The 11895-nt window shown below is 51.9% G+C and overlaps 1 protein-coding gene across 14 annotated transcripts; it reads right to left on the bottom strand.

Annotated features, from left to right (window-relative positions):
- Positions 1 to 59: 59 nt before the first annotated feature.
- Positions 60 to 7044, bottom strand: B4GALNT1 (beta-1,4-N-acetyl-galactosaminyltransferase 1). 14 transcript variants are annotated; one of them, XM_074325482.1, is made up of 13 exons: positions 6797 to 7039; positions 6656 to 6702; positions 6209 to 6571; positions 5606 to 5824; positions 4923 to 5087; positions 4672 to 4778; positions 4159 to 4199; positions 3835 to 4015; positions 2738 to 2836; positions 2408 to 2598; positions 1792 to 1932; positions 1294 to 1534; positions 60 to 761 (listed from the first exon to the last, which is right to left on the bottom strand). In XM_074325482.1, exons 3-13 carry the CDS (start codon positions 6274 to 6276, stop codon positions 544 to 546), a joined length of 1671 nt encoding a protein of 556 aa, XP_074181583.1. In that variant the 5' UTR covers positions 6277 to 6571; positions 6656 to 6702; positions 6797 to 7039; the 3' UTR covers positions 60 to 543. The 14 variants fall into 14 exon arrangements, with proteins under 14 accessions (XP_074181583.1, XP_074181588.1, XP_074181584.1 ...); XM_074325487.1 differs by having other exon boundaries at positions 6478 to 6571; XM_074325483.1 differs by having other exon boundaries at positions 6801 to 7039.
- Positions 7045 to 11895: the final 4851 nt, after the last annotated feature.

The following is an 11895-nucleotide window of genomic DNA, read 5'->3' as shown; positions in this document are numbered from 1 at the left end:
CATGGGCCCCTGGTGCCCTTTCCTCCATACCCACAGCATTGCAGAGACACGACTAAAAATGCCTTTCACCTATATGTTCACCAGCCCTCACCCCAGATCCAGAGTCATTAGTTCTTTCCATAGGGGTGGGGCTGCAGCCGGTACACAGAGTCCTGGATCCAGAGATGGGGGAGCACAGCAGAGTCCTGGGAATACATGGTGAGGGCTTCCCCACCCCCTCAGTCCTCAAGAGATGAGTATTTCCACTTTAGGTTCTTAGAGTCCCCATGGGCTCTTTGGCACTTGGAAAACGACCCCCCACCTCCATGAGAAGGGGTGGGAGGAGGACTTGGCACTGGCTGTGGGATGAGTTATGGCTCCATCACGCCTCTGGGCACGCACAGAAAGGAGGAGTGTCACCAGGACAAGCCCCTATTAGGAATCTGGTTCTGAATGGGATCAGGACAGTCAGTAGAGTTCACAGGGTAGTGGGATTTGATAGAAATTCCTGGCAGGGACAAGGAGGCAGGCCCAGCCTGACAGTTAGAAGGCCCCCAGTGGCCATCACTCTGAGGTCATGCACTGCAGCCGGTGTTTGAAGAAGAGCAGGCGGTGTTTGGCCACCTGACTCTCGTCCAGTGACCCCGGGTAACGGTACCGGGCATAAGTCTCGGTCCCAGCATCTCTTGATGTCCAAGGCAGCTTCAACTTGGATGCATGATCTACAACGACATCTGAGCAGGAGCCAACCCGAAGGGAACCAAGTCCATCCAGGAAGAATTCTGGGGGTGGAGGGAAGGGGAGTACACAACGAAGGGTCTTCAGGTTGCAGAAGGCCAACCCTTAAGAGAGAACTGAGATTTGGGGTGTGCATGCAAAGACTGAATTTCTAAGGACCTTGGGCATGTAAATTAACCCTTTTGGATCTTAGTTTTACCCTTGTACAAAATGGAGTCAATATACTTATCTTGTGCTCTGAAAAGGAAACCTCCCATTCACCCACCCAGAGGTTCAATAAATGCTGAATGGGCTGCTCAGAGGAGGTCTGAACCAGGAGAAGCTGCTGGGAGTGAGGTAGAGGTGGCAGTGACAGGGGTGAGAAACCGTGACGGTTTACATGATGTGCGGTCCAGGAGGTGGGCGCACTGATTCTTGCTGGAGCATAGGTTTTGGTAAAATTCCGCAGAACTTCTCTAGGGGCCCTGGGTGGCAGCCAATGGGCTCCACAGGGGTGGGCGGGGAGTACCCGCTGTCCTTGGCGCTTTGCTGCTGGGAGCCTCCCCCGGCACCCAGCTGGGAGGGAGGGCCACTCACCCAGATGCGCCACGCGGCTGAGGCGGGGGTCGAAGCCGACCTCGCGCACCTTGTCGGTGCGCGCCAGGAAGAAGTTGACCACGCCGTCTGTGACCACGCAGCCTGGGAAACCCACGAGCTTGTGGTGGAAGCCGCGCCTTTGCCGGAGGCAGTTCCCGCGGCCTGGTGCACCCGGCTCCACACTCAGCATCTGCCGGTAGGTGGTGGCGAAGCCCGAGATTTCTCGCACCGCGCCCCCCACCTGTCAGGAGTGGGAGGATGGCTCCAGTAGGGGCGAGGACTGGAATGGGATAGGTCTGTGTTCCCTCTGCCCCCAGTCGGTTCTCCTGCCCGGTCCTTTTCAGCGGCGCCCTTGCAGGACCCAGATAGGCCCCCAGGCTATGCTTCTTTGTCCTCTCTTGTCCCAGGATGAGCTGCTCTCAGCTAGGTCTTCCTAGCTGTGGTCTTAACTTCCTGGAGGCCCTACTCCTGCCCCACACCCTGCAGACCCTCCCTTACCAGGTCCAGTGGCGTCCGCTCCAGTACGTCCACAAGCCTCTCCAACCGCGTCCGCGCAGTGAAGATGAAGTCATCGTCCACCCACAGCACATACTTGGTGGTTACTTGGGACACTGCCAGGTTCCGGCCTGCGAACCAACCCTGGGGAAGGGTATGTATTGTTAGTGAAGCTGCAGAGGTAAGACATACACCCCTCTGCCACCTTTCCTCCTCACTCCTGACCCCTCTCAACAGCTGGTACCCCTCTCCAAATTTTCGAGTGCTCAAATGGCGGGGAGCTAAGTGGGAACAAAATGCAGTTTCTCACTGTCAGAGAGAGATACCGAGTTAGTGCTCTTGGGGAGGGTCTTGGAATGCATTTAATTCTTGCGTGCTTTCATTCAACTATTTATCGCGCACCTACTAGGTGCTAAGCACCTTGCTAAGAATGCAGCACTAATAAGATAGGCAGGATTCCTGCTCCCACAGTCTGTATTCCAGAAAGCCTCACGCTTAACAGGCACCCCAGTGATTGTGAGGCATGTAATCTGGAATCACCACTCGGAAGACTGCAGACTGGGCGCGCGCCCCCTCCTGGTGCCCTCGGGCGCGTGGTTCAGCCTCACTCGCTGCGCACCTTGCCAAATGGCATGAGATAGTGCTCGATGTGGGGACCGCTAATGATTTCTGGCTTGTCGCTGTCGTCGGCGATGACCACAGTGACGGTCGGATAGAAGCGGCGGATGCTGGCGATGAGTGCCCGCAGCCGATTGTAACGAAGGAACGTCTTAGTGGCAATGGTGACCAGAGCGCTGATGTTGTACTGGGCTGAGAGCGAGGGGCAGCGTTAGGTGCAAATAAGGAGAGTGAGGAGTGAGGAGCAAGAAGACAACTTCTCCCAGGGCAGCCCGTTCCCAACTTGCTCCCCACTGGGCTGCATCTAAGTCCCTGCGTGCACCAGCCTCACCTCCCTGGGGGAGAGACCCAGGTGGGTACAGTCGAGGGTTGGGGGGGTGTCTTATACGAATGGTGAAGGCGGCTTCATGTCCCTCGGTGGAAAACCGGACTGGGAAGAAAGGACATGACATGTGGACCTTAAGGCTGTGACAACATTCTGTTTTCAGTAAATCAATATTTAAGTGCCTACTCAATGTATCACCTTTCTAGGCCTTAGTGAAGAAGAATGCAATTTTCTTACCCCCAAGGAACTTACATTCTAATGGGTGTGAGAAAGATAAGAAAAGATTTCATTAAAGGCTATCTTTATTGAGCATTTACTATGTGCCAGGCACTTTTTAAATTATCTTAAATATATGAACTCACTTAATCCTCACAATAGCTCTATTAAATAGATTTCTACTACAGAAAAAGGTGGAGAGAAATTAAGTAACTTGCTACATTTATACAATTATTAAGCAACAAAGCTAGAATAGGAACATAGTTTGGTACCAGGTTAACCAAATAAGAAACTTCAGATACTGGTAAATATTGAATAGAAAATAAGACAAGTAATGTGATAGTAAAGAGGAGACATTTGAGCTGAGATCCAAAGGACAAGAAAGAGCCAGCCATGCAAAAATCTGGGGGAAGAGCATATTAGGCAGAGGGAACAGCAAGTGCAAAGGACTATAGTGAGAGCAGCTTTGGTGTAGCAAGCCTTGGAGAAAAGCAGGAAGGCTGTTATGTCCCTTTTGCTAGAAGAGAAATGGGAGCTTTTGGGAGATAAAGCCCTTTGCCCAATAGTAAGTGGTGGCCTGGGAATAGAGCACGAGTCTTCTGGCTCCTGGGGCACATCACTTCCTGGGGCTCCCATGGTTGGCCTGAAGAGGGGACACACCCAAGGCTCAGGTTTCCCTCTGGCCTGCTCTGGCCTGCTCTGGCCCCAGATGAACAAAGGCCCCTTCTCTCCCTCCCTGGCCCTGCTGGCCTAGCTGAAATGCCCATTGTGTGGCTGGGCAGCTCTGGCCATTGCCCGAGTGTCTCCCACACCCTTTGCCATTTGCCCGCTCCAGCCTTTCTGGGTTCTCTCTGTTCACCCAGCCTGCCCCTACCCATGCCTCACACCTGTGTCTGCTGTGTTTGCCTGGTAGCTTGTGCTGCTATAAGTGACCAGCTGCAGCTGCCGATTGAGTAGGTCCAGCCCTGGGCTGGCGAGGGTGAGATCTGGCTGCCCCTCTCCTGTGAGAGTCACTCCAGTCACTTCCCCTGCCACATCCCAGGTGCCCAAGGAGGCAGTCAGGTTCACCTGCGAGGGGATTGGAGAGTGCAGTTAGTCCCTAGACCTACCTCTTGCCTCCTTGATTCCTCCATCCCTCCTTTGGCAGCCCTGTTTCCCTCGAAGCATCCTGGATGCCCACCTGGCCTCCCTGCCCTCCTGTTTCTTCTCACCTGGTATACCTCCTGACCAGAAGCAGCCTGCAGGCTCAGCCCTGGGAGGAAGGAGAGGGATCAGAATCATAGACAGCCTTCAATTTTCCCTCACTTTCTCTTCCCTCTTCTACCACACACAACACAGAACTTCTCACCCATCCCCTCTTGAGGCTGCTGGGTACATTGCAGGATGAAGCCCGGATCATGGAGTAACTGATTTTTACTCCTTCCCAACAAAGCAGAAGCTCTTCTATAACCTGCCCTACCTATCCACCAAGCTTTTGATTAGTCTGCAAAGAATAGATTCTTTCCCCAAAACCTCTCCAGTTACATTTTATGCAATTCCTGACAACCCAAGAGTCCCTTCTGTTCCCATCTCCCGCTTCATGAGTCCCCTTCTGACCTCAAGCTCCCCTTTCATCAGAAGTCCCCCGCCTCCCACTCCAATCTTCCCTCATTCTTGTCCACCCAACCTTGGGTTCTTCTACGCCCACAGCAGCTTAGGTCATCACCTGGGACCATTCTCCCCACCTGGCACCAAGATGCTCCTGAGGGGTTGTACCTCCACACCCTGCAGGGGGTATTGTAGTGGGGAGTTGGCAGGGGCTACAAGCAGCTGGTCAGCAGCAGATTGGCTCCTGGCAGTGGAGATGGAGGTGGAGAACAGAGGAAGAGTCAATGGAGAGGGGCTCTCCCTCCTCTCATACCTACCCCCACACCCCCACCCCAGGCATCCCACTGCTCTCCACCTGCAGAGTCATGCCCTCCTTTCTTGCTGGTACCTTGAAAGGAAGGCCTGGAACTCCTGCTCCCTTGAGGCAGAGGCAGCCTTCAGTTCCTTTGGGTCAAAGGCCTTGGTGAAGTCAATGGCTTGGACCTGCCTCTGGAACGGAAGGTGAAGGCTCCCTACACTAGACTCACAACTGCAGTTGTTCCCAGACAGCAGCCTGGAGCAGGGAGGAAGGGTCATGAGAGCCCAGCCATATACCTCCATTCATCCCACGAAACATTTACACAGCACCCCACACCTTGACCCTTCAGCCCTGCCTATCCAATATCTGTCCCCTTAAACACTGCTCTTCAAATAATCTCCAGGAGGAGGGACCACGGTGGGATGACCTATCCCCTAAATCTGGATTTCAGAGGTGTAGAATAGGGCCAATTGCTAGGATTTCACTTATCTACCCACCATTCAGGACCCCACCTGGACTCTCCTTTCAGGTGGACATCATCAGGACAGGGCCATCCTCTGACTGCACACCCTCCCTTCCCCACCACCATGACAAGGTTCAGCGAGGACAGATTTTTCTACAGCCCAAGACTCAGTAGCCCCCTCCACCTCTTACTCCCCCCCCCCCAACCATTCAGGGAAAACCATGGCATCAGAGCTCGGCAGTGAAGGAAACAAAAGCTCCCCCCCCCCACCAGTGAGCGACGCACTGCCGCCACCTCTCCTGGCACTCACTCCACCACTTGCTCCTTGATCCTGACCGGGATGTGGGCGTAGCGGGGCTCGGGGACGAGGTCTGGTAGCTCTGGCCTGGGGGGTCCCTGTAGGGGCGCCCACAACGCAAGAGGTGCGGGAAGGCCCGGCGCGTCCCGGGTCCTCACGTACAGAAGCCCCAGCGAGGCGCAGACGAGCAGCAGGACCAGCACACAGAGGGCCCGGCGGCCCAGCCGCATCCTGGGTGGGCGGTAGGGGTGGGTGGGTGAGAAAGGTGGGTAGTGAAGGTGTGGGTGGACCCTTGACAGCCCCCAACCCCGCTCCCCAGGGCGCTCTCCACATCTTGCATGCTAGGATTTGCATAGCGAATCGTTCCCCCCAGTGCTCCCCCCACTCCCCGGGCCTTGGGTCTCCCGGCCTCCTTTCTTCTCCTCCTCCTCTCCTGCATCTCGGTCTCCTCTCACACCCGAAGCCCAGCATCTTGATGCAAGAGACCTTTGGATGCGGTGGTTTCGACGCGACCGCGCATAAATAGAAGAGCACTGCTTTATTACAGCAGCGGATGTCCCCCAGTCCCTTCCCTCCTCCCCCCCCCCCCCCGCACCGGCCCGCGCGTCCTTCTACCCCTCGGTCCAGAGCGTCATCTGGCCCCGGGTGGGTTGCAGAGGGAGGCTCCACACCTTGCCTGTCATGAAAAATGCAGAATCACGCCCGTGCTATTGGCTGCCCCCGGCGGAGTTGACCCGGTGAGTTGACCCGGGCGGAGTTGACCCGGTGAGTGGACCCGGGCGGAGTTGACCCGGGCCTCGGGCAGCTGTACGGAGAACAGGGTGGACCGGCGAGCGTGCCTCCTCCCGCCTCCAGCTCGGCCCTCACCCGGCCTGGGCACTGACCTGTCTAACGCTCTAAGGCCGCCGCAAGATTTCGGTCCCGGCTGCGCCAGACTCTCAGCCCCCGCCTGGGGGTCCTCATGGGGCTGGAGGAGGCCTGACGGGGGGGCCGGTCGTGAGCCTGAGAGCGTGGGGGATCCTCCTGTCTCCCGAGCGCTCCCGACCCCTCCTGCCTTCGTACTGTCTGGGCTTTGTAGATTACGGCGCTGGGGTGGATCTGGGCGTTTCCTGCCAGGGTGCGGGACAGAGTGAGCAACCTCCGCACCGAGCTGAGAAACCAGCCTCAGGAACAAAGCCGGGGCTTCCCTGCACCCTGTCCCACTTGCCAGGGAGGGCTCAGGCCGCCGCCCAACTCTTCAGATCGCCGCGCGGCGCGGCGCGGCTTCCAGGCTCGTTACCGCGGAGGCTCAGGCTAGCCGCCGGGAATGCGGGCGCCTTCTGGTGGGAGCCGAGGACATTGCGGGGGCGCGAAGCGGACGCCGGGGGAAGGTCCTTCTTCCTACCCCCACCCCCCAGCTCTCCGCCTCGAACCCGGAGCTCTCAACCATCTGCCCCCAATCCCATTCGTTCGGAGCCTCCCTCTCATCGAGATCGTAGGCGTTGATTGGTGATAATTTTCGTCCTGAGCTTGACATCTTGGTTTACTACTTTGTCTTTGTGAGTTTCTTTCGTGTGTGTGTTTGTGTGTGTCATGGTTAGGGTTCAAGGTAGATGACAGAAACCACTCTAGGGGTTTATTGCTGGGTATGAGGTGGCTTACAATGTGGTTTGGGGAGTTGTTTTTTGCATAAGTGATAGTGCCTTCTACAGGAACCTTTTTTGTGTGCTTTTTTTAAAAAAAAAAAAATATTTCTAACGGGAATATTCAGGAACAATGTGTTTCTGGGGAACAATGTGTTTCTCAGCAACAGTGTGTTTCTCCAGAGCCCATCAGCTCCAAGTCGTTGTCCTTCAATCTAGTTGTGGAGGGCACAGCTCAGCTCCAAGTCCAGTGGCAGTTTTCAATCTTTAGTTGAAGGGTTCGCAGCCCACTATCCCATGGGGAAATTGAAGGAGCAACCTTGTTGTTGAGAGCTCATGCTCTAATCAACTGAGCCATCCAGCCGCCCCTCACTAAGTTTCTTGAGAGTCCTGATAACCAGTGTTTTGAACTCTGCCTCCATTTCATTTACTTCTTTTTCTGGAGTTTTCTCCTGTCTTCTCATTTGGGACATGTTTCTTTGTTTTCTCATTCTGGCTGCCTCAGGTAGATCTGCTATGTCTCTCAGTCTTCTCTGGGTGCCCTTATATAGTGGGTGTCCTGCATAGCCCAGTGGTGCAGTCTCCCTGATCACCTGTGTGCTCCAGGAGTGTCCCTTGTGTGTGTTGTGTGTATTCTCTTCTTGTAGTTGAGTCCTGATTGCTTTTGGCACATCAGTGGGTGGGATTGACTCTCAGGCTGATGGGCTGTGAAGATTTGCCATACCCACAGCATATGAGCTGCTGTGTGGGGGCTGACCCCACAGAGGGGAATTCACCCCAGTGGGCTCCTGTGCTTGTTGAGACCACCCTTTGGGTGTGCCACTTGTGGGGCTAATCATGTAGTGTTCTGTTGTGGTCTGAAGCCGGCCTCCAAGTGTGTTTCTTCTAGGGGCTCTTGAGCAGAGCTCCGGTGTAGTCCAAGGTCAGCCACTGCCTGTGACTAGCCCAGGGCCAACTGGTAGGATATACAAAACTATCCATGGTTGGTTGCTACCTGTGTTCGACCTGGAGGTACACGATGATGCCTGACACCCTGCAAACCAAGGCCAGCTGCCACCTAGCTTAGAAAAAGACCCAGGGCATCCTGAGTCCTGATGCCACCTGCCAGCTGCCTGTAAGGCTCAGCCACTGAAAAAGCTTCAGTCAGTACCTGGGTTGGGTGAGGCAGGGTCCCAGGTAGTCACCAGGTTGTGGCGAGTGTTCACCAGTTTAATGCAGATTCAGGTTTGGCAGCAGTGCTGAGCCTGGGGACCCTCACAAAAGTCCCAGAGCACACCGTGGCCAGCTTCTGCTTGCCTTGGGCCCACAGACCCCCCAAGAATTATCCAAGAAAGATTTCAGTGTGGTTGGGGGCTGGTTGCCTCCAAAGGTGCCTCCAGCAATACATGAACAAATGCCCACTGTTTGTTACGAAAGAGCTTCCTGAGGCACATGGGGCGGGGCTAGTTGCCTGCCCACTGAAAGTGCCTCCCAGGATCTTAGGTGACTTGGGTGGGGTGGGTCCCAGGGAGTCAACAGGGTGGGGCAAGCAGTGTTCACAAGGTTAATGCAGATTCAGTTCTAGTGCCAGTGCTGGGCCTGGGGCCACTCCACAAAATGCCCAGAGAACACTGAGGCCATCTGCTGCTCACCGGGGACCCACAGACCCCCAAAAGTTGCCTAGGAAAGTCTTCAGTGGGTTGGGGCTGGTTGCCCACCACCAAATGTGCCTCAGACAGTGCACAAGCCACAGCAAGCTGTTTGCTGCTGAAAAAGCATCCTGCAGTGCGCAGGGTGGGGTTGATTTCTCAGGCACACAAGTCGGGCAGGATGGGGTCCCAAGGTGTGGTGAATGAAGTTCACCAGGCCAATGCAGTTTCAAATTTGGCCATGTGTGGGAAGGCTCGACACAGGAAAATGGAGGCTGTCTCTCTAGCCCTTGACCTGAAGTCACACAACTCAGTCTTTCCCTGTATGTCTCTGGTGTTTCTCAAGTTGCCATCCTTCTGCTGGAGCCCAGGGTGAGTGCCTGCAAGTGAGTAAGTCTGTGCATGGGTTCTTTAAGAGGACATCTAAATTTCTAGTAGCCTTCCATCTCATCCAGATGGGCAGAATCCTCAGTAATTTTCACAGCCAGATGTTGTGGGGCCTTCTCCTCCTGGCACTGGAACCCTAAGCTGGGGAGCTCAGTGTAGGACTGGGACCCCTCACTCCTCAGGGAGGCCCTCTGCCACTGAGCTATCCCTCCTGGTGCTCAATCATTACATATGGGTGTGGGGCCAGCCTCTTTCGTGTCTCTGCCCTTCCTACCAGTCTCAATGTAGCCTCTTCTTTATATCTTTAGTCACAGGATTCTGTTCAGCTAGTCTTCAGATGTTTCTCAAGGTTGATTATTCTATAATTCAGTTGTAAGTATGTTCATGGGAAGCCGCAAGTACAGCATTTACATATCCCACTATCTTGCCCAGAACTTCACACCACAATGCATTTAAACTGTACTTAAATTGGATGAAGGAATTGATGAGCTGGCATTATTGAAAGGATACATCTTACATTATTGCCAAAGTTTGATAAAGTCACTTAAAAGAAAATGCCAAATAGGTAACCCCTTTCTTTCAGAGAGAGGTCCCAGGAGACAAAGACTTTAAAGATCATTGACTGCCACTTGGTGATTTGGTTTATTGGAAAGGACATCAAATGAAAGAGGCTCTCCAAACTTGTTGGAAGGGACCTCATCGGGCACCTAACCATGAATGGACATCTACCCTTGTCTCTGACACTTGACTCCATCTACAATGGGCCACAAAGACTCCTCGAGGATGAGATGCTGCTGACATCAGACAGCTATCCCAAGACATCGACAGGCCTGTATACCTATGGATTGATGTTGAACGCAGAAACCAATTGTTTGTCTTTACCTGTCTATGAATGAGATTAGTCATAATAGTCATACTTGTTCTTTGGGTTGTTCTATATAGTCCAACTTAATGATTACTGAAGATGTATAAGATAATTTTTTAAAAAATATATATTTTTAATTGAGGAATATTGGGGAACAGTGTTTTTCCACAGTGTCAAGTCATTGGTTTTCAATCTAGTTGTGGGGGGCACAGCTCACCTCCAAGTCAAGCCATTGTTTTCAATCTAGTTGTGGAGGGCGCAGCTCACTGGCCCGTGTGGGACTTGAACTGGCGACCTTGGTGTTATGAGCACTGCACTCTAACCACTGAGCAAACCAGCCACTCGAGAAAATTTTTAATACCCCTTTCATGATTTATGAAAATGTTACACTAAATGCAAAACACAGAAAAGTGAGACAGATGGTAAAACTTGGATCATGACAGTTCACAGGATAGGAATTATCCAGAGTGTTTTTAGCAATGAAGGCCATAAGATATGCCATCCATTTACTTGCCCTTCCCTTTTGGGAAAATGTGGACTTAATTCATATCCCATGATTATGGGATTTCTCCATCCCCAATGGTCCATTCAACAAGATAATGTTGATACTGAGACTTCCTAGGAATGAACCTTCTTAGCACTGTGAGACCACATTATCTGACCAAAAGGTTGGTCATCGATGCATCCTTCAGATTTATTCATGACCAAAAGGGGGAATTGTGGACAAAAAAGTGTCTCTACAATTAATGTGACAGAAAGTAAACTCACAGGTGATCCGATCATAAATTCATAACTGGGCAGGTCATAGTGGGTAGTCACTCCCCAGGCCTGTAAAAAGGTTTATCTTTTCCTTAAGGAAGCCCTGTCTATGATTCTTTGAAATGTCAGAGAAATGCCTCTTTTTCAGACCTCTTGGAGGTATAACCACCCTCAAGAGACCACATTATCTTGTTAATTATCCTGTACCTTGCTTTAATTCCAAATGTATAAAAGAAACTACAAAACTGTTGTTCTCCAGAGCATTTGAGATCTTGCTTCCAAGCATGTTGTCAGTTTGGCTCAAATAAATTCTTACAAAAATTTTCTATGGTTTTGGATGTTTCTTACACCAGCATAGTAACTAGGGAAATGAAAGTCAAAACTGCAATGAGTGGGCAGCTGGTTAGCTCAGTTGGTTAGAGCGCAGTGCTCTTAACAACAAGGTTGCCAGTTTGATCCCCACATGGGCCACTAGATTGAAACAACAGCTTGACTTGCAACTGATGGCTCCTGGAAAAACACACTTACAAAATAGATAAAAGTTAAAAAAAAACAAAAAACACTACAATGAGATACCATTTCACACCCATTACATTGTCTACACTGAAAAAACAAACAAACAAACAAACAAACAAACAGAAAACAGCAAGTGTCGGTGAAGATGTGGAGAAATTGAAATACTTGTGAACTATTGGTGAGAATGTAAAATGGTACAGATGCTGTGGAAAACAGTATGGAGTTTCCTAAAAAAGTTAAAAATAGAATTACCACATGACCCAGCAATTCCACTTCTGGGTCTATACCCAAAAGAACTGAAATCAAGGTATCCAAGAGACACCGTGTTTCCCCAAAAATAAGATCTAGCTGGACAATCAGCACTAATGCATCTTTTGGAGCAAAAATTAATATAAGGTACTGTATTGTATTATAGTATAGTATAGTATAGTATAGTATAGTATAGTATAGTATAGTATAGTATACCCGGTTTAATATTATAGTAAAATAAGACCAGGTCTTATATTAATTTTTGCTCCAAATGAC

Source organism: Rhinolophus sinicus, linkage group LG02 (assembly GCF_036562045.2).
Source record: "Rhinolophus sinicus isolate RSC01 linkage group LG02, ASM3656204v1, whole genome shotgun sequence".
In the NCBI taxonomy this organism is placed as follows: domain Eukaryota; kingdom Metazoa; phylum Chordata; class Mammalia; order Chiroptera; family Rhinolophidae; genus Rhinolophus; species Rhinolophus sinicus.
This window is presented reverse-complemented; position numbering and strand designations above follow the sequence as displayed.

What these genes read in the sequence shown, in the direction of transcription:
- B4GALNT1 (XM_019742253.2), bottom strand. Translation starts at nt 6,276, where the DNA reads ATGACAGGCAAGGTGTGGAGCCTCCCTCTGCAACCCACCCGGGGCCAG. An exon ending in ATGACGCTCTGGACCGAGGG is followed by an intron (nt 5,825 to 6,208) that starts GTAGAAGGACGC and finishes CCGCCCACCCAG; the next exon opens with GATGCGGCTGGGCCGCCGGG. An exon ending in ATCAAGGAGCAAGTGGTGGA is followed by an intron (nt 5,088 to 5,605) that starts GTGAGTGCCAGG and finishes TCCCTGCTCCAG; the next exon opens with GCTGCTGTCTGGGAACAACT.